General features: G+C 41.7%; 1 protein-coding gene across 5 annotated transcripts in view; it reads left to right on the plus strand.

Annotated features, from left to right (window-relative positions):
- PHF21B (PHD finger protein 21B) overlaps positions 1-20,203 on the plus strand; it is a 107,281-nt gene that overhangs the window by 72,932 nt on the left and 14,146 nt on the right. For 4 of the 5 annotated variants that reach the window (XM_018553444.1, XM_018553443.1, XM_018553446.1 and 1 more), the window contains exons 3-8: positions 1,462-1,554; positions 8,593-8,937; positions 9,919-10,041; positions 10,966-11,017; positions 16,228-16,304; positions 18,601-18,652. In XM_018553444.1, the coding sequence (XP_018408946.1) occupies positions 1,462-1,554; positions 8,593-8,937; positions 9,919-10,041; positions 10,966-11,017; positions 16,228-16,304; positions 18,601-18,652 (742 nt within the window). The remainder of the gene's footprint in view (positions 1-1,461; positions 1,555-8,592; positions 8,938-9,918; positions 10,042-10,965; positions 11,018-16,227; positions 16,305-18,600; positions 18,653-20,203) is intronic. The other variant, XM_018553448.1, reaches the window with a different exon arrangement.

The raw sequence follows: 20,203 nt of genomic DNA on the forward strand, positions 1-20,203 counted from the left end.
TGTAATAATACTGTTTAAATTGTATAATATGCATCGCTGTTGCTGTTCTGCTTAGCTGGATCTCACTTTTTACAACCTCAACAGGCGTCTGCCAAAAGCAATTTTTTAAACTCGTGTAGGTTTGTTGGTTGATCATTTTGCCTTTTCACTGGAAAGTGACTCAGTCGCCTTGTAATAGAAGACTATTAATACTAACCTGTTCTGTCACCTGTTCCTCTTATGTTCGCTCTCCTGCAAAGCTACGACCTCCAGCAGAACCTTTAAGGTCTCATTCACACTACTAAGAGCAGGCCCATACAGATCCGCGTGGCGTGCATGGCCGTATTAGGCCGTTCCCGGGAAGGACAGGTGCTGCGTGTTATTGTACGGAGCAGCCTGTTCTTCTCTATGGGAATACACTGCCGTACGCTCACCCGAACTGCACATCCTGATGGATCCTGCTGTGTCCGAGCACGGACACCCGCACGGATGTGCAGTTCGGGTGAGCGTACGGGCGCGTACTCCCATAGAAAAGAACAGGCTGCTGCATACAATCACATGGAACACCTGTCCTTCCCGGGAGCGGCCCGATATGGCTGTGCACTCTGTACGGGCCGGCTCTTAGTAGTGTGAATAACTCCTTAATCTGACACAGTTTCAGGTGTGTCAGATTTCTTGTCCCCCACTTTGCTCTATTGTTCCAACTGCAAGCCCCTACCTCACTACAGGGTCAAAGCACATGGCTGGGGATGCAGCCTCTTTGAAAGACAATATGGAGGAACACACTTGTGCAAAAAATGTGCAAAAGATGCACATGGTTGAAAACCTTTTATAAAAACACTTAAAAACATGCAGAGCTCCCTAAAGGTGCCCACACACCTTACAATTATCTGCAGATTTTCTGTGGTCAGATGAAAAAGTGCAACAGATTGGCCCCGGTGGAGATTACTCCATCCACACAGTTACGTGTAGATGGAGGAATCTGTTGCACCTTTTCCATCTGACCACAGAAAATCTGAAGATAATTGTAAGATATATGGCCAGCTTAAGAGACCAATCCGAAAATCTGCCATAAATAAGTACACATGGACACCTGACCTGGATGATTCGGGAAATTACCTTCATGGCAGGATCATCAGGTATAATTTTAGTGAAAGCTGCAGATTCAAAAGATTTCAACATAATAAGTTTTGCAATGACATTAACATGTTGAAGCATTTATGAGCTTTTAGTGTTCAGGGTTTACATCTACTTTAAGAAATGAGAACAGTAAACAGTCTGTTAAGGGACTGGAACCATGGCATCCCTACTTGTCTCCCAAAGCTTTTTCCAATTTTCCTTTTAATTATGTTTAGAAATTTGTGTTCATAAAGAGCCAACCAATCACGTTTCTTTCATTAGATTGGATTATTAATAATGACAAAATATTATATCAACTTTCCTTATGACTAATCCTGTGGTTTATGTCTCTTTTCTCTGCAGACGTTGGGCACCATTACTGCAGTGCCAATTAAAGTCCCTCAGGTCAGCTCCTTGCATAGATTGGCAGGACACGGACCAGCAGTGCTACCTCAGGTAAACACACTGAATAACACCAAAAGGGCCATAGGGGGTGGGTTAGGGTCTTCATTTTTCAGATGATATTACATTTTTTTGGTTATGTTATACAGAATTTCTTATTCTAAGTTTCACTATTTCCTATGTTGGGAAGTGACAAAAAAAATCTAAAGTGTATTTAAATTTGCCGTCACTGTTCAGCCGACAACATTCCATCTGGCTCCTTCGACAAAAGTCGAATGAATAATCAAAGTTTGTTGAGCTAGCTAATGCCGGCAAGGCCACACACAGCCTAAATTTTGGTCAGCGGGACTTGGATTAAGTTTGAGCAGTGTGTGGCACAGTTCGGTTGGATTCGAAAATTGTTTGCATCTGTGTTATTGTTAATCATGCCTGAAACTTGAATGCTGGAGCAGATTAGATCCATTTAAACCCACTCGGGTAGTAAGGGGAACAGATGACGCAAGTGTGCTTGGGCTCAATGACGCAATGAGAGCACAGGAAGCGTGCTTGGGCTCAAAACAATGTGAGCGCGAGGAAGGGGAGCAATCGTGGTTGGGTATGGTACAAGGCAACCGTGCCTTGTTTGCATACGGCCTAGGAGGTTGCCTCCCTTTTGGATTAGATGGGTTAGGAACGCTCCAAGCTCGCTCCATGATGGACTACAATCTCTCTTTTAGTTCACTAATTTGTATTAGGATTGTAGTCCATCACAGGAGCGAGCTTGGAGCGTTGACTACGTTACAACACACGCAGGCACCATGGGGAACAAAAGTAGCCAACCTCCAGAAGGAAGGACAGTGTCAGCACCAATTCAGGGATCTAAAACTGAGAGATACAGAAATAAGATACATTTTTGTTAATGTTTAAGGGACTTGAATGCATTTTTAAGGTTTAACTCCTGAGTTTAGTGTCACTTTAAGAGCATAGAAGGAATATAGGGAGATGCTTTGCTCTCTCATTGGTTGGCTGCTTGACTCGAGCCCATGCACAGAGGGGAACGGAACCCTGAACATAATTGCCAGGTGTATTCCATTAGAATTCAAATTAACGTGTGTAGACGATTATTACTTAGGCTTCTCATTTGAACAGTCAACCACTTAGGCAGATTCACAAGGACAAGAGCTGCACGTATCATAATGACATGCTTGCCAACACTGCAAATCGTTGTAACAAAGACTGCAGTTTAATCAAGAATGAATGGTTTAAAACAATTGCATCAATAGCACATTTCTGCAACAGCAACGTCGACATTAGTGATTAAGTTTACTAAAAGGTAATCACCAGACCTGCTTAGTCTGATCATGGCAATATTAAACATAATCATTTGCATTTTTGAATGCACCGATTATGCTCTACTCAGCTTTTAACATTTCTTTTGTATGCCATTCTGGGTTTGAATTTTTGGCCCAGTTCACACAAGCAGTTTGTGAACACTAATCAGTAGAGCAATGTGTACAACAGGCATTTAGCATTTTGCAATTGTTGAACAGATTTAAAAGAAACCTGTCCTCTATTTTAAACCTTTAAAACCTGAAGTCCTGCCTAAGAGCAGGTTCGCAGTCTGCCTGCTATTACCTTTTATTAGACGGAACAACCTACCTTGTGTGCCTCAATGATTTCGTTTCACTTTGTAACAGGAGCATGACTTTAAAGTGACATTAAACCCTCAGATTTTTTAACATAAACCAATACTGTAATGTGTGCCTTACTGTAATCCATGGTAGTTTCCCTTCTCTTTGCTGCTCTTCCTTTTAAATCCTCATGTCTTCTCATGCTTGGGGAGAACTTCCCTTTGCAGCTCAGGGCTTCTTCCTGTAGTGCTGGTTCAGGTTACAAACCTATATAAACCTACACACAGACACCATATATCCATTCCTGAGACAAGGCAGTCTGCTGCAAAACAGAAGTTTTGCCCAGCATGAGAACAGATACAGATTTAAAAGGAAGAGCAGCAAAGAGAAGGGAAACTACCATGGATTACTTAAGGCACACATTACACTATTTTTCTATGTTAAAAAAATCTGAGGGTTAAGGCCCCATTCACACCTGACCATTTTGTAGCGCGTCCTACGCTCGATGAACGCTCTACAAAACGGTCAAAAAAATAAATAGCATTGTAGTCAATGGTATCGTTCCCACCTGTCCGTATTTCCGCCCGTCCCGATCGCACTACAAAACGGCCCACGCATGAAAAGGTCCCGGAGCGTTTTTTGCTGCGTATTGGTCCGTTTTGTAGGGCGTTTTCCATTTGTATACTGCCAAGTAGCCTTTGGAATCGCGCGACGGTCGCGTGACTTTTTTACCGCGAATCGCGTTAAAAAACCGCGTGACGGTCGCGCGACAGACGCACATATTACAATACGCATAGGTGTGAATGGGGGCTAAAACCTCCGACCCCTTCCCCACTTAGCTGTGGTCCCTCGTCTCCTCTGCCGGGGCCAGGATGATACTCATCTTTCCAAGAACTTGGGGAGGGGACTGAGGGAGGTATAGGCTCCTTCTTCCGTCAGTTAAAGGGTGACTGTGGGAGCGGGAGCCGTGGTCGTCTGCACACTGTGAGTGTCTATGGACGCAAACAGCTAGGTGCGGGTACGTGCAAGCACGGGTGTCTCCTCAGCAGCCAGCTAGCTGATGCAGACACCTGCACACAAGAAGAGGGGCTAGCGGTTTGGGGACAACTAGAGAATGAGGAAATTAAAAACGTTTACAAAAGAAACAAAAGGCAGTTCAAGTAAGTCCCTTATAATAACAAAATAAAAAAAAACATAAGGTTTAATATCACTTTAAGCCCTTTTGGTTTGATATATATACAGTTGAAAGTGTTTTGTAATATTTGTTCAAAAAGTGCCAAAAGATAACTGTTCATCCTGCCAGAAATCGTGTAGCTTCCTGCACACTCTGAAGCAATGTTATTAGCCCTGCCTGCTTTGGTATGAAGAAGAGGAGAGAGGGGGGTATTCTGTAGTCCGAACACACTTCCTGTCCTGTAGTACAATGCTGCTTCTCCATAGATACTGTACAGTGATTAAATGTTGTCACCCTCGCGGTAAAAAAAACGCGTGACGGTCGCGCGACAGACGCGCATATTACAATACGCATAGGTGTGAATGGGGCCTTAATGTCACTTTAAATCTTAAAAATACATTCATTCTTAACTATTAACATTACTGGACCTTATTTATGTATCACTAAGCTGTAGATCCTCAAATCATCTCTGAATTGGAGCTGACACCAGGTACTTGAATGCATTTTTAAGATCTAACTCCTGAGTTTATCATCACTTTAAGGCTAATTAATGTCATAGAATGTGCCTTGTGGTGTTGGTGCTTAAGTAGGACATTTGTTTTTTTTTATATTTAAAATGTTATGCCAGTTTCACTTTAACCCTTTCGCTGCCAAGCCCTCCGGAACATTTTTCAAATCAGCTGGCCAAGCCATTTTTGAATTTTCTGCAATTTTTTCAGTATACTATAGTTATACTATACTATAAGACCATCAGCTTATAGTAGAACTGTAAATGCCAGGTCGGTATGGCATACTGACCTGGCCAGCTGGAAGCACTTTTGTAGGTCCGTATGCCATACGTCCTTGGCAGCGAAAGGGTTAAAGCATTCTTTAGCTCTAGTTTGGAAGTTTAGTATACATGCTGGCTGTAGCTCATACCAACTTTAATCTGGTGCGCAATTTTAAGGCTTGACATGTTTGGTGTCTATTTACCCGACGTGACCCCGTCTTTTATATTTTACCAAAAATATGGGTAAGGATATGTTTTTTCACATAACGTAGGGAAAGCATTTTTCCCCCTGAAATTTACGGTACTTTTTTCATTTATATAGTAAAAAAATAACCCCCCCAGTGGTGATTATATACCACCAAAAGAAAGCTCCATCTGTCACTAAAAAATGTTCCCATAAATTGCAAGGTTATAGTCCAGTCATGCTGACTGGTGACATTTGTGACTGACTGGTGAGACACCCTAAATTATTTCAAACCTTGTATGTGATGCACTGATACAATTTTTTCCAGACCAAGTACAAGTACCCTTACTTGTCCTCACAGATACCAGTTACTGATAACTTTTTGTGTATTGTCATGTGACAGTTTTTCTAAAACACTGCAGACTAATGATTTCAAGACAGTGGTAGAGCTCCAGGCCCGTCACAGCTGCAATTGCTACAATCCTGGCAGTTCTTGTTAAATTGCCAAGTATCGGCACTGGTATCTGAACTGGTATCTGTGCATCCCTACTTGCTACAAAACTGAGGCCTACAGGAATAGGAAGAGGTTATGTGGGGGCTGTCCCTGCAGCTTTTTTTTTTTTGCCATTGTCCAATTAGCTGAAGGTAGTTGCACAGAACCTAGGGTTAAGAGTACACAATCATATGTCCTGTAATGTTCTCCAAGAAAAGGAATTTACAAGTAGGTTCATGTTTGGGAATCATTTTACCTGCCAAAAGATTTGTAATCAAATATGTATCCTTTTTATAATCCATCCACATTTGCTTTGTTATACATCTACATCTGCTAATGATGGCATGTGGCATCTCACTATAGACAGATTAAACAAAACTGAGCTGAAAAATTATAGTTTTATTAACCACTTCAAGACCAGGTGTTTAGACCCCCTTCCTGGCCAGGCCATTTTTCAGTATTCAGCGCTGCGATACTTTGACTGACGTTTATTCCGTCATGCAACGCTGTACTGAAATGAATTTTATACCATTTTTTGGGGACAGATAGAGGTTTATTTTGGTGGTATTTAATCACCACTGGGGTTTTTACGATCCGCCGGCTCTACAGCGGGCGGATCGCTTGTATGTTAACTGGCACCGCTGCCTGTTTTTAAATTGCAGTCATTTCCCTCTCGGGCGCGCGCGAGGGGGCGTGTCTGAGCGGACGTCTAAAGACGCCAGCTCAGATCTAGAGAGCTCCGGGCCGGCCGTTTTTTTACTACGGCCGGCCCGGAGGTGGTTAAACAAATATAATAAGGAACTAAAGTGTGCGTTTGTATATTTGCCCGGTGTTCTTCTTTAGTAGCCAGCTTGCCATATCAAAACACCGGCATGTAGAATTTTTCTAACCTAATGAAATTTCTGTGAAATAAAAAGGCAACATTTACGTGCAAGTTTGTTGTTTGTACAGCTCATCATTTCTCTTCTCTTGTCGCATTTTACGCTCTGGTTTTATTGAAGAAAGGCATTTGGGTTATTGACATGAAACACACATCCTGTGGGCATGGCTCTACTAGGATTCTGCCGATGGTACACAGAAAATCTTGTGCTTTTGCCTGCTTCATTAATTCACCAGTACAGCCCTGCCTGGCCAGAAAAGACACACATTCTGTGACACCGCTCTGACAGACTTTTAAACCCTTCCAGTCCTTCAGAGTTAGCGGATGTGGAGGCGAGCCTATAAAATTATAAAAACTTACAAGCTGACCTTCAGGCACATAGTACAACTGTGTAAGCTTGCACTATACGTTGCCATCTGAATGAAAAGGGACGCGATGGTAGGAGACCCAGGAGGACCCCACTGCTGACACAGAAAAAACATAAAAAAGCCAGATTGGAGTTTACCAATACTTACCTGAGGAAGCCAAAATCTTTTTGGGAGAATGTGCAGTGGAGAGAGAATATAAAATTATAAACACTTAATTTTTCTGCATCGCTGGCTGGATTCACATAAAGGTTTCACACAGGGCTCTGTTTAATACTTCCATAAAAAGATTATGACTGGTTAATGCAATCGTGGATAGGATAGTGATAGGTCAGTGTGACTTACAGACTGGGTGTTATCATATTGTTTTTCACCTTTGGATGTTATTAAAGTATATCTAAAGCTGGAACTTTTTTTTTTTTTAACCTTGGATAGAGTTAGTGTGATTGTGATTGTAATGTTTTCCTTATATTGTAAAGCGCTGTGCAAACTGTTAGCGCTATATAAATCCTATATAATAATAATAAAAATGTAATTTTTAGGTTTTTCTTTGTTTTGGTAAATCTAAAGGACATCAGAGTGTCTAGTTTCTGGCCAGCTTTTAGGGAAGAAAAATACCTTCTTAGACAGTTGTCACTAGTTAGATGCCCCTATTGGGAGATTTCCCCTCTCTTTCTGTTCTGGCAACTCAAGTTCTTGACTTTCTCATCACTATCAATCCTGGTTACAGTGGCCATTAAGACAAATATAGAGGGTGGATCTTCCCAGCAGGGACAAAGATAAAAATCTTATATTGAATGAAAGGATGAGAGTGCCAAGCTTTAGGGATTGGTAAACATATGGTTTTCATTTGGGTTTTAGCAAGAGTTTACATCAAGTGTGTTTTGGGGATTGTTTGGCTGCCATACAGCCTACTGAATGAGCTCCTAATCACAGTTGATGAAGAATTAAAATTTAGGAGTAACCACTTGTCTGGATTCAACTCCAACAATAAAACTAAGCCCTGATGAACAGGGACTTGTGTATAACCCCTGAAACCTGCTGGCTGTCAAGTCTTACTAAGACCCTATTATTGTGAGAATTTAAAACTTCATATCTGACCCAGTCCCTTTCACTCCCTACATGCTGGTTTTCTCAGGGACCGTGTTGGGGGCAGTTGAGATGGACCTTATTCCAGCAATCATTTGATTTATTTTGGAACTGCCTCCAGACTTGGAGTCCATTGCTCCACCATCCTTCTTCCACAGCAGTAAATATCTGACAGGGGTTCTAAACCTTTCCCACACCATCCAAAACAAAGAAAAAGTTTGACTAGATATGTTTTCAAGGGAATGTACACTGATTTTGCATATATTTAGTTATTTACTAACTATGGTCAGTAACTACAGTACTACTACAGGACTACAGTAAGTAATAACACTTTACAAAATAATTCCAGTAAGGTAGGCAAATATGAATATTGAATATGTATATTTGTATTTTCATTTCCAGGCAGATGGTGGAGTTAATTCCCTTTTCACATTCTTACCTGTCTGTCCTTATCAGCTTTATACAATGAAGACCCTTTGATATCATTGTTTTGTTCTTATACTGTATGTACCATTTGTGTATTTACAGGTTAGGCCAAAGACCCTGATTCCAGACAGTCTCCCCATCTCCCTGTGCAGAGACCAGCCTTTAAAGCAGCCCACCTCATTTCAAAAGGCCACAGTGGTCAGCATCAAAAACCCCAGCCCAGCCCTTCCAACTGCCAACAATACCGTCAGCCACCTCCTGGCTTCCAATGGACAGTCGCAAAGCTCCAGAGAACCCACCATCACCTCGCCTTTGAGCAGCGGAGGAGTGGCCTACGCCATTATATCTACATCGCCCAGCAATGCAAACCCAATCAACACCAGCACCGTGTCTGTGGTCAATGACGGTATCAAAGTACAGCCACTCCTTATCAGCGCTGACAGCAAGGTAGGTTGAGATAAGCTTTTAGGACAGACTTTACCGAGTGGACATGCACAGTTTGAACTTTGACTGATTCCTGTAAATCAGACAAAATCGTGAATTGCCCTGATGGCCCCAACTGACTCAACTAATTTTGACTGCGAAATCAGAGGAGCCGGGTGGAAAATTGTTGGCCAATCAGTGGTGGCAGCCAATCCGCTGCAGTCACCGTTCGAGTATTCAAGCAGCCGAGCTTCTGCAGCTGCTTGGATACAATAGCTGGCAGCGGGTGATTCCTCCATCCATGCTGTGTAATGTGGATAGAGGAATCGTGGAGAGAAAAATCAGTGTGCGGCCAGCTTAAAGCATTCACTGAAAACTGCAGAAAACACATATCAGCTAGTTAGTGGTTTACATTTCTTTGAAAAATAGAAAGGCAGAACCTGATTGATTGCAGTGGATTCCTACACCATCCTGAGAATCCAGCTGTTTAGAATCACATTTAGTGGAACTCTCTGTTAAGTGATTTTTCTTTATTTATCTACATGGGCTTTGGCATCACAGTAATGTGCAGATGCAGCCGGGGACAGGAATATCAGCATTGCCACCACTGATAGATAAGCTTGTCTCTTGTGCCTATGCCGAATACCCCTGCCACCTTCAGGGCCATTGCACAGCAGAGTCAGTGCCTGGGACATTGTGAAAGAAACTTTCTGCAGATGTTGTGAGACCAGATAACACAATTTTTTGGATTATTGCCTGACAGACAGAGTTTTTAACTATAGATGCATCTATAGTTGCACGTTTGTTTGCATAGCAAAGTTGAGAGCTGATTAAAGAGAACCAGTCAGCACTGTTATCCATTTGGAATCTGCAGACTCTGCCTTAAATTACAATACCACTGCATACTTCTAAAATATTTATGTTTCACCCTTGTTCAGGTTTACTTGACCACCAGGGACCTATTGCTAGTCACTCTTATTAAACAGTCAACATATTTGTTTTTAGGTGATCATCATACAACCTCAAGTTCAGAGCCAACCAGAGAGCAAGAAAGAATTCAAGAAGCCTTGTGAAGAACCGCCTCAGGGACCCCCAGCTACCAAAAAGAAAAAGGAGGAAAATCCTGAGGTATAAAGTATTTTTTACTACATACAGTTTTGATTACAGCAGAAAGTTCCTTAACTGTATAAGAGTACAATATGTACTGTCCCTTTAAAGTAAGACTGTCACAAAGTGGGTAATTTAAAATAAGCTGTATGTGAACCACAACCTTTTCTGTAAAAGTTAAGTTTAGTATTGCCCCTTTTACTTCAACCAAATGGGGAATTTCATTCACTAATAAAGAGGCACGTGAGTTTAGTAGTGGGGTACACACGACTTTTTACAGATATCTATATCTCTCAATCTACTGATCATTTTGACATAGATTTCACTGAACTGCTGTTAATGCATTTCCCATTATATGCACAGTCTAAATTGTCCAGGTTTGTGACATATGTATTTAAAAAATCAAGTATATATTTTATTTAGCAACAAATTATTTCATTTAAAGACACCGTCACTTTGTCCATTGATTTGCCCACAAAATAGAACTGGGGTCCAGGGTAGAGGGGAGTGTGACTTTCCCCATGTGGCATCGCTCTGGGCTGAGCAGCCAGTCGCCAGGCCCTACAAGTGTCATGTAGGTAGGGCAGGGACACCATCTAATGGGGTAAGCACCGACATCATCTGATAACTAAAGTTTACCCAGGGTGGACTTTTACAGGGGGGAGGCAGCAAGGGAGTATAGATCAGTTAGTATACATTTGTGGGAGGGGGAATTGTCACTTTCCTCGAACGGGGACAGTATTTCTTTACAGACTAATAAAGTTCACATTTTTGTATTTTGTATGTCCACGTTCCAAGAAAGCATTTTATATATTGTTAGTTCCATTGGCTGCGTATCTAATCATGACCTCATGACCCCCATCCCGTGCCTTCTCTAGAAACGTATTTAAAGTTGCAGAATTCAAGGCATTTTCTTAAATGTCATTTTTCTTCTCTTTTACCTAGAAAATTGCCTTCATGGTAGCACTTGGCCTAGTTACAACAGAACATTTGGAAGGTGAGTTAAACTGAACATAGTAAGTTATAATAACATGCTAAGCTATGAATGTTCAAATGTTCAAAATTCAAACTGCTTAAATTCTAATTCTGTTCTGTGGATCCAAAAGAAGTTTGACTCCTTCATTCTCCATAATAGAGAGCAAATAACAAAAATCCAAAAAACTTGTGTGTTAATTCTTATAATTGCATCGAAAAGATATGTATATTTTATTATAATGACAGACGCAAATGAGGGAGCTGATGTACTGAAACCTCTCCCCTATAATCTCCACAAGATATAGGAATCCAGTAAACAATTTAGGTCACCAACAGCCACCCAAAATTAACGGTTTTGGGTGAAGAGACCTTTTAAAGTATATTACTTTCAGCTCCATTGTGCTTTGTGCCACCATTTTGTTAGTTGTCCCTGGATGGGCTTGTTGCTTCTTCCTGTATGAGAGGCTTCCCCACAACTGGCACAAATTCCTTCTGTCAAGCACTTGTGCAGATGACTAACTGCATAGCTTTGTACTTATATACATGCTGTTCTTGTGGCCTGATTGGGTTGCCTGGTCTGGAGCCAATCCGTCTTACGATACTGTTTACAGAGAAACTGAACGACTCTTCATCATGGCCTGTTTTTTCTGGACTCAGACTGTGGCTCGATTACACATTACTTCCCCCCCAGTCCTACTGCTGCCATTCTAAAATGGTTATTACTGGCTGTGATTAACAGGGCCAGTTTAAAAAAAACGTGACTTGGGTTTAGAGCTGGTTTTGGTTAAGTTAAGAAACTAGTGTTGGGTCTTGTTTCTGTTGCCTGGCCCATTAGAGGTTGGGACATGTGTCATACAAGTCATATCAGTTTCTGCCACACAAATAGGCTTGGACTGTAATGTTCTTACCACTTACAGTGTAGAGTTAGTTTCATCAGTTTTTGATCCACAAGCTAATGCTTGCCACAGTCATACACACTCAGTAGGGCCAGTCTGGTCAGCAGACAAAGAACTACCATGTTTTGGGACCATGGAAGAAGACTAGATTGCAGGAATGAGATACATACAGCTGGTATGCCAATAGAGTCTCTGGTGGATAACTACGCAATTGCAATTAGTCACATCCCAGCTGCCATCTTTCTATTGTAGGACAGCAAAGTAAAGATAATTTGTCAGTAACTATACTTTGCCTTGCTTATGGAGTAACTCTGTTACTTACTGCATGCCTTCATGTGTGCAAATGTCTATCACAGCCACCAAGTCGCTGACTTGGCTGAATTAGCAAACTGCTTGTTTAGCAGTTATTTTTGCAGCAGATGGGTTCTGTGTGTCCCCTTTATCCTTGATCCCAAACTCTGTATTTATTTGGTGGATTTATGCAGGTGTCAAACAACTGCATAAAACGCTACACCGAAATCCATGGAATTTAAGGAAAATGTTATAAAACCAATACCAGAGAAGCCAAAAATAAAACACATCAGCTGTAATTTTTTCTAATTCACAGTGACCTAGTGGCAGTCAGCATTGTGGTCTTTCTATCACATGGTCCTAGACTTCTATCCCATCCAAGAGCGCAATCTGCATTAAATTATATGTTCGCCATATATTTGGGGGGGTTCAGAAGTCCAGCAGAGGAGAATTACACAGGGCTGGCATCACTGGTTTGAATTGGATTTGTGGCACAGTATTTTTCTGTACTTGCAGTGTTGCAGAGACAAACATGCTGAAATGTGCAGGTATTGCAGAAATGTACTGTATATGGTTTTTTATTCTGCACAGACATACGCTTATATGTTCAGTTAGCCGAAGTAGCTCAATTAGTATTAACCACTTGCTCCCCAGGCCAATATCTTACTATTTGCACGCACGATAAAATCTGAATTTTGGCTAGAAAACAGCTTAAAACCCCCAACAATGATATATTTTCTGAAAGCAGAGGCCCTGGAAAATAAAACAAAATCAAACTAGTATCTTTAGGAGAAAATACACTAAAAAGAAATTTAGTGCACAGAAACAGAATATAATAGCCAATTTTGGGGTAAAATATAAAAGAAGGGGTCACGCCGGGTAAATGGATACCAAGCATGTCCAGCCTTAAAGTTGCGTTCACCCATAAAACCGCAAATTACTACAATACCCCAAAGTTCCCATAGGCGACGCTTTAAAAGCTTTAACTGCTCATCAGTTTAATGTTACCAGTGATTGATGGCCCTAGAGTTATTGCTCTCACTCTGACGTTCGCGGTGAGGTGTAACGTGCGGCACAATTTTAGTTTTTGCATGTAGACGCATCTGACACGTGTTTGCGTTGTATGTGCGTGCACGTGGGGGACTTTAAGAAAAAATGTTTCGCACTGATGAAGAAGAGATCTGCTTCACCAGTTTCTTCTTCTGGCTCAAAGAGCCGGGGAATGTACCCAGTGACACCGGAAGTGATGTCATACACATCACTTCCGGGTCCAGTGATCAGAGGAGAGATCAGCGGCTACAAGCTTGCCGATCTCCCTACAATCTGTCAGGGGAGACCCGCTGTGTCGGTCATAGGCCCGCAGGGGGGACAGCAGAGCCCGGGGAAGCCAGCTGCGGCCCCGGCAGTGGTGGAGGGAGAAGGGCACACATCGCCGTACCTTACAAACCATCCGGCGACTATACAGATGACAGATTGCTTGCACATAGACAGCAATCGCCTGTTGTTTAAAACAGCAGCAGCCGTGTTCTTGGTATAACCACTTCAAGCAGATGACGTGTATTTATGTGAACCCGCATGAAATAGCGCTCAGTCTTGGAGGGGCTGCCCTAGGAGCGAATCAGGTAGTGCTGCAGTGCACATGTGCTAACAAGAAGCATACAGGAAGAAGGAGAGAGCAAAGATATGATGATATCTATATGTTGCTGCCTCTTTTTGCTGTCCAGTCAGCAAGCTGCGGACAGAGACGTGACACCACTGTATTCCTTAATTCTGACAGAATATTCATAAATGGAATGGCGTCTTTACTTCTATTACAATATCAATTACAATCATAGTGTAATTCCTGTAGAGAGCATTAGTCCGAATCCTGCCTGTAATTAGCTACTGGACTGCCCAGACTTTGGCTGCCCATAATTGTAAGGCTTTGCCTCAGTAGGCCTTTCATGTCTTGTCAGTGTCGGGTACATCAGTGCAGCATTTACCTGTAATATTTTCTGATGGTGCACATCTGCTGCTAAGACTAAAGTGGCTGCATATCATATATGATTCTCCAGGGAGCAATTAATGAAAACACTGCCCACTTTCAGCTAAACATCCCTCTTCAGAAAATGTTAAAAAACAAGAATGTGTTAATCTGCCTCAGACAGAATGAACTCTCAGGCTATGCTTGTAATGACAGCTGCAAACTGGCATCTGCTCTCAGATATTCCGAGAGATTCTCCAAAATTTCCGCTGATAGCTCTTAGCTTCTGTGTTCTTCCGCTAATACCCAGACCACACAAGTCTTCAGTACAAAGTAACCAGCTCTTCCGTTCCAGGGCCTAGTAATTCTGTGCTTCTCTCTCCCCGCTCCATTTCATCAGCATAATGTATATGCATATGTCACAGCCTTTTGGCACTCGTTACATGTTTGATGCATCTGCTAATTTAAGACTTTTTGCTGATCGTTCGCTTTTTCATTTTTGCATTTCACTGACACAAGTGACTTCTTTTCTAGACATTAAAGCTGCAGACATTCAGATTCTGTTTTTTTTCCCCCAGTAAAAACACACTATGGCCTAAACATTGCTTGTTGTCTGTATTTTTATAGTACATGTATATTTTTCACTGCTGCACAAAGTACAATACACCAATAAAATGAAGACTTGTCACACTGAATTGTACAGTATGATGTTACTGCTAGTCACCCAGATAGTCGTATTTGGCCTTACCAGTGTGGTGTATGCAGGGTCCAAATAGCATTTCCCCCGTTTACTGTCACTCACCTAGGCATTGTAGCTGTAGCCGTTGATGTTTATCCACAAAGTATGTCTTGTGCTGCATACTGAATGTGTAGAAATGTCATTCTGAGCCTGATGAAGGGGACCCTGTGTGGCCCCGAAAGCGCTAGCTTTTGAATGGTGATGTTCCTTCAATAAATGGACTTTTGCTTATTTCATTGAACCTTTAGTGTGCTGGTGACATTTCTACACATTCAGTTTCTGCATGTTGCCATCTGTGGGCGCTGCAAGCACCCACCTGTATATCGGGTATTTTTAACCTGGTAAGGAGTGCAACAAGATACTTGTTCTACACACTTGTGCTGCATAATGTCTCTGATTGACAGTATGTTCTACACACTTGTGCTGCATAAGGTCTCTGCTTGACAGCCAGCGGTGGCCCATCAAAGTCTGGCACTACACATCATGTACTGTTTCACATGGAAAATTATTTCTTTTTTCTTAGAAACACAAAGCTCCATTCTCTAAGCTATAACTACTATTATTTACCATAAGGACTCAGCAGCTTAGCTTCCCTGCATTCCCCTCCCAGCGGAGACTGTTCTGCTGTCAACTTTAAGGATGAATTGCTCCATAATGCCTTGCTCCATAGTGCTGTTCCAGAGGTCCATTAGGGCTTGTTTAAAAGCTCATTTAATGCTTGTTGAGAATATGTAAATACTTGAATGTCCTTACCTTATACACGGGTTCTCTTCAAGCGCTCATTTTATTGCCTAATGAAGGTGTTAACTTATAGATGTGCAGACCTACCACATTAACAAAATAGCTGACAAGGTCACACATCATCATTGGTTATATAGGAGAGAGAAAGTGGGAAATAGACCAGGACACAAAATCACTTTATGTTTGTACTTTCATTATCCAGATCTCCACAACTGTTGTTCCCATTATGGTTCCCACTCTGTCTGTTGGGAACACCCCAGTGTTGGTAAAAGAGAACCCCCAACTCCAGGATGAACAAGAATTGATCCAAGAACTAGAGAGGAAAGATTTTCTTAGAAATATAAAAGCCAGCAGTTGACTGAGGTTACCAGACTCCCCCCAAAATGTCACTTTCCAGTTGATTGATTCTTTACTACGGTAGTAGTTTTTTTGTTAAAAAAAAATATTTTACCGAAAGCTTACAGGTTTTTTACGTCTTATCCAGTAAGCTTTTCCCAGTTTCTCCCCTCGGCATCATATTTATCACCAACATTTGTAACATCCATCACTGCTCTTGGCTTTCTATGAAAAACCCTAATGTAAATGTGTTTCCATGGTTACAGAGATCCAAAGCAAACGTCATGAGAGGAAAAGAAGAAGCACAGCTAACCCGGCCTACAGCGGCCTTTTAGAACCAGAGGTACGACAGAAAAGTTTACATACCTTTTCTTGTGTGTCTTAAAGTGTGACTCCACCTTTCTGTCAGATTTGGGATTGTAAGGCCCAGAAGCAATTTGTTGTTCCCTTCTGCATGTACAGTCACTTAAAATGATCCACTTGTGTTTTTTGTATGTAAACAGTACATCATCAGCTATGGACACAGCTGCCAATGGCTTCCCAGGGTGCAAGTAAAGGGGGGTACCAGGATAGTAGTTTGTTTGCTCAAATGAATGAGTGAAACTGAGGGTAATGCCTTTGAAACAAAATTCCAAACAGATAGATTTCTCACACCTCTTTTTGTTGACCCTTTGCTGCATTCTTCATATATTCTTAAGGTGTAATTTGCACTTATATTGTAGCGTCCATGCCCTGAGTCCCACTTTCCATGTAATTCACCTATCTCCAACATCATTGACAAGTTTGCACAGCTTCTTGTCAAAATCCTATGAGCCAGGCCTGTGTGTATGCTGCGCACTTTGCAATCAGTTCTACTGGGGGGTTGGAGCACAGATCATGAATCATCTATGGCTGTGATGGCGAACCTTGGCACTCCAGCTGTTTTGTAACTACAAGTCCCATGAGGCATTGCAAGGCTCTGACAGCCACAGACATAACTCCCAGAGGCAGATGCATCTTGGGATTTGTAGTTTTGGCACAGCTAGAGTGCCAAGGTTCGCCACCACAGATCTATGGGATTGAATGGCGAGTGCACAGTACATGCGAAGGCCCAGCTCAGGAAATGTTGACAAGAAGCTGTGTGACCTTGTCCGCGATATCTTGATGATGTGGAGACAGGCGAGTATAAAACTGGAGTGATGGCTGGGTGCACAGGAAGCTACTCGTAAGGTGCAGGTATAACTTAAGGAAAACATACTACAGGGTCATACTACATACACATACTATTTGTTTTCCTACTTAAAGAAAACACATCACAGAGCCATACTACATGGGACATCCTACTTTGGGAAACACTAATGCTAGTACAATAATGCTGGTGCCACTGCCCCCTAGTGAATTTCATCCCCCCAATAAGAGTTTTAAATAGATATCCACTTTAATGGCTGATTGCATTAGAAATAATGGAAAGCTTTCAAAGCATAAGGTCTTGTCTTCATGCATATTTCCCCCAAAACATAGGTACAAGGACCGCTTGGTATGATGATTGCACTAAAGGTATCCATTAACCACTGTGTGACCACAACATGTCATGCATATATGCAGTAAGGCTGGTCAGTAGCATAGCAGCAGAGAACTAGGAGTGCACACCTGTGTGTGTTCCTAGCTCTCAGATCTATCAAACTGACAGATTAGTCATAAAATTATAGTTAAGTTATCTGACACATACTGACACCACTAAGTTTGTTCTGGGCATCTAAGTTTCAATAACATCTGTTTGTTTTCTGTTGTAAACAAATCACTTCTCTCAATCCTTTGGGAGCAGTTTATACAGCACAGGCAGAATGGAACAAAACACAATTAGGATACTATTGACAAAGTTCGTTATTTCACTGCTCTGCCTTACTGCCTCAAATTTGTTCAAAGCCAGAGTTACACTTAATGTAAATAAAATGTTTGTATTTGTGATCCTGATCAATGTGACTTTGTGAAATGCACAATGCAATCAGCCAGCAATTCTGGGACTTTTGTCATGTATGACTGGAAAGGGAGGGAGGAGCAGAATTCAATGAATTGTATGTTTCACTCATGCATATTCACAGCCCCGTGCTCGGCGACTCTTGACGGCCGGAAATAAATTGCCAAATGAATGGAAGTCAGCGTAATTGCTTTGTGTTTTGTGACAGCCGGGATATAGTGTGAAATATTCACTGCAGTTTATTCAGTACCAGTAAGATTACCTTGTAAAGCACTTCTAGCCCTCCGTCCTGAAATCGCTGAATAATCAGATTGCACATTCCCAGCGTGAGGGATGGAGGATTTTTGCACTTGTACACGATGTAAACATGAAATCATTGACGACTAAGCAGTACAAAATGCTGACAACGAACAAGAATCCTCTGAATGGATTGTTGAGGTTACACTGAACACTTGGTGGGTTTTCGGGAAATGTAATGGTTATAATGGATTTTCACTGCTGTTTTATTTGTATGCCCTTTGCCCATTTGCACTGCAATGTTTTCCCTGAAATGTAATATTTGAAAAGGGAGCATGATGTTGGAATAACGTGTTTATCAGAACTATTGTTTGGGTAGAATACCAGGTGTCTTAGGGACTGTGTCTGAGTTCTGTGTCTCATGGCGTTCTTATTGTGTCTTCAGCGGAAACGCCTTGCCTCAAACTATTTGAGTAACCCGTTCTTAACAGGGAAAGGTAAGTCCCCCCCACCTTTGGGACTCTACTAAATCTCTATTCGCATGACTATGTGTGATTCGGACCGCTGCCCCCTTCTGGCCCTGCCACTTATTTAACCTAACCCAGCAAAGCAGCACAAAAGAGGATTTTAGGATTTTAAAGCAACCCATGTCGCTTGTATAAAAGATCGGCCTGCAGGATCCTGTGAAAGAAGAAGCTGAATACTTACCTCTCCAGTAAGTCAAATCTCTGATCTTTTTTTCCCACAGTTACTGGTGCCGCTTCTATCTGACACTTCCACAGATAGCCGGTTCCTGCCAGGCACTGTGGTTACTTCTGCCAGCCCGCACATTGCCAATATGCCCTAGAGTGGCATAGTGGCCTGTGGGACAAACCACAGAACCCAGTAGGGGACCTGCTATCTGACATACCTGAAAGTGACGGATAACAGTGGCAGTGGTGACTGTGGAAGAAAACTAACCCACCAGAGAGGTAAGTATCTAGCTTCTTTTTATACAGGATGCTGCAGACTGGATTTTTTTATGCAAGTCAAAGGGATCAGCCAAAACGTTATTTGTTTTTTATTTTATGGTTAGAATCACTGTCAGGTACTTATTGCTGACTGTTGACCAATTGGGAATATTTCTTCTTGCCCGATGACAACTGGGACAGACAGCGAAAGGAAATCTGAAATCCATCCAAAGGGACACAGATGGCATTGAAAAGCTGATGGATGTTCTGACCTTCCCAAACTTTACTCAAGATATTCTTTTATTGTTGCTGTGTCTCCTCTCACTTCTTGTTCTGGAGATAATGCTGTCACTATAACAGAAAGTGAGGCGAAATCCCCCAAACTGCAGCCAAAAACCTGGTTATGACTTTCCCCAATTTATGCAAAATGACATACTAACCAAAAGCTTTGGCTGGAGTTCCACTTCCACCACTTTGGATGTCTCTTGGAGAGCAATCTACACTAAAATTCGCAGCTCCACCCCAGTAAATAAATAGTTAATGGGATCATATCTCTATAGGTTGAACTCGATGGACATGTGTCTTTTTTCAACCTGACTAACTATGTAACTATGTCCATCAACGAGAGACTGACACCTCTTGTGGTGGCTATTCTAAAATGTTAACAGAGCTACAAAATGACTTTTATTTCATAAGATGGCCTTCCCAAGGTCTTGTTCACTGTAACCTTCACACTGTTGTCATGACACATTCCTGTATATATTCCAGGAGTTTACTAATTAATACCGTTACTAAACGCTTCACCAAAGCCGCATGATTAATGGTCCTGTAGCTGCTTTGCAAGCAAATTGATTATCTTATCAAGTTGCTAATCATAAAATTGTATATCTTAAGGTGATCCATAATGCTAGTTGAATGTCATTAAAGGTCGGGCCCTTACTCCTTGAAGGTCTATTATAGCACAAGCTAACATTGTCTAGTACGATTAACAATTACTTGGTTTGGTTTACTTGGTTTAAATTTACTACCAACATGAGGTGTATTACTGCTTTTAGGTGCGTTCACTTTAGCTGCATTTAGAGAAATAGAATTCTGTGT

This window comes from Nanorana parkeri, unplaced genomic scaffold, assembly GCF_000935625.1.
Source record: "Nanorana parkeri isolate BGI_ZX_2015 unplaced genomic scaffold, ASM93562v1 scaffold120, whole genome shotgun sequence".
Taxonomy (NCBI): domain Eukaryota; kingdom Metazoa; phylum Chordata; class Amphibia; order Anura; family Dicroglossidae; genus Nanorana; species Nanorana parkeri.